The 1282-nt window shown below is 31.4% G+C and overlaps 1 protein-coding gene across 1 annotated transcript in view; it reads left to right on the top strand.

Annotated features, from left to right (window-relative positions):
• The first annotated feature begins 529 nt into the window (after window positions 1-529).
• The window catches only part of LOC113232143 (MAP kinase-activated protein kinase 2), a 78884-nt gene continuing 78131 nt past the window's right edge, over window positions 530-1282 (top strand). Inside the window, exon 1 of the mRNA XM_026466781.1 lies at window positions 530-619. Coding sequence (XP_026322566.1) covers window positions 530-619 — 90 coding nt within the window. The remainder of the gene's footprint in view (window positions 620-1282) is intronic.

Raw genomic sequence — 1282 nt, 5'->3', positions numbered from 1 at the left:
AGGTAATCTGATTTCCCAAGAGTTCTGGAGAATATTTTTCTCATCTAGAAGTTGGCCAGATAATTCTAAGCAATTATGTTTACCTTTTTGAATTCACATGTATTATCATTATTATAACCTCGTTTTTAACATATTTATACGAATTTTATTAATATACACATGAAATTATATAAGAGAAATAGTAAATTATACAACGATACTTACTATATAGTGAATTGAAATGAAAACAGGGTGAGTTCTAGTGAGTATGAGAAACTGTAGTAGCACACCAACTGATAACGAGTTGAATGAGTAGTTGGCAGTACTGTCGCGCATTGCTCAACGAACGTATTAAGTTCTGCAGTGTGGACGGCAGATGTGTCACCGTATTAATATAGACTTTAAAAAAATACTACGATAGCAATTAAAATAAATTTCGAGTGTGTAAAATATATTCTAAAAATAGACATAACAAACTTTGTGTAAAACTAGTTTTTATCTGTGAAAGTGTTTTTGAAAGCGTATGGTGTAATCGTAAAGTGTTTCAAAAATGAATAACTCAAGAACACCGAAAACTTCACCAATTACTGACGATTATGAGATCTCAAACACTGTCCTTGGCCTTGGCATTAATGGCAAGGTAAGTATTTAGTTAATAATTTTTCGATTACATTATTTTAATGATAACATTTGAAAATTACCAATTTTTAACGACGTTCCAAACAATTGTTTATCTATGACGCAAGGTTTCGAATTTAGAATTGGGTTTTTTATCATGTTGGTACGCTTCATTGGCTGGCAAAGATTTTGTACACAGTCTTAAGAAAACGGAAAGTAAACAGTAATATGTAATAGTTTTTTTTTCCTATTAAAAACATAAGTTTCCTATATTCGTGTTATAATATGTCTTAAGACATTTCACAATACTAAAGATGAAGGAAGTCCAAACCCTGCAAAGAGTATGGTCACTGCGCAGGGTACGTATATGACAGGATTATCCTCATTAAAAGGTACTCCTGCTCAGCAGAGGGACTTCTAACATTGGTAATTGTAGTAATACTATAATTAAATGATTTTGCTAATAATGATCATTAGACAATTTGTATAATTAGATTTTTTTAAACTACCTAATGGTTTAAATATTTTTGCAATGACCACCGTAATACATTGCGAAATAAGTATCTTTAATGCAGAAGATCTACTTGAACTGCATATTATAGATAACGTAGTGGTCGCAGTGATGAAGGGCTGCACAGGACCATTGTGCAACCATAATAATAATCATTGTGCAATTTTGCGATCA

This window comes from Hyposmocoma kahamanoa, unplaced genomic scaffold (assembly GCF_003589595.1).
Source record: "Hyposmocoma kahamanoa isolate Upper Pololo Valley unplaced genomic scaffold, ASM358959v1 67, whole genome shotgun sequence".
NCBI classification, from domain to species: Eukaryota; Metazoa; Arthropoda; class Insecta; order Lepidoptera; family Cosmopterigidae; genus Hyposmocoma; species Hyposmocoma kahamanoa.
This window is presented reverse-complemented; position numbering and strand designations above follow the sequence as displayed.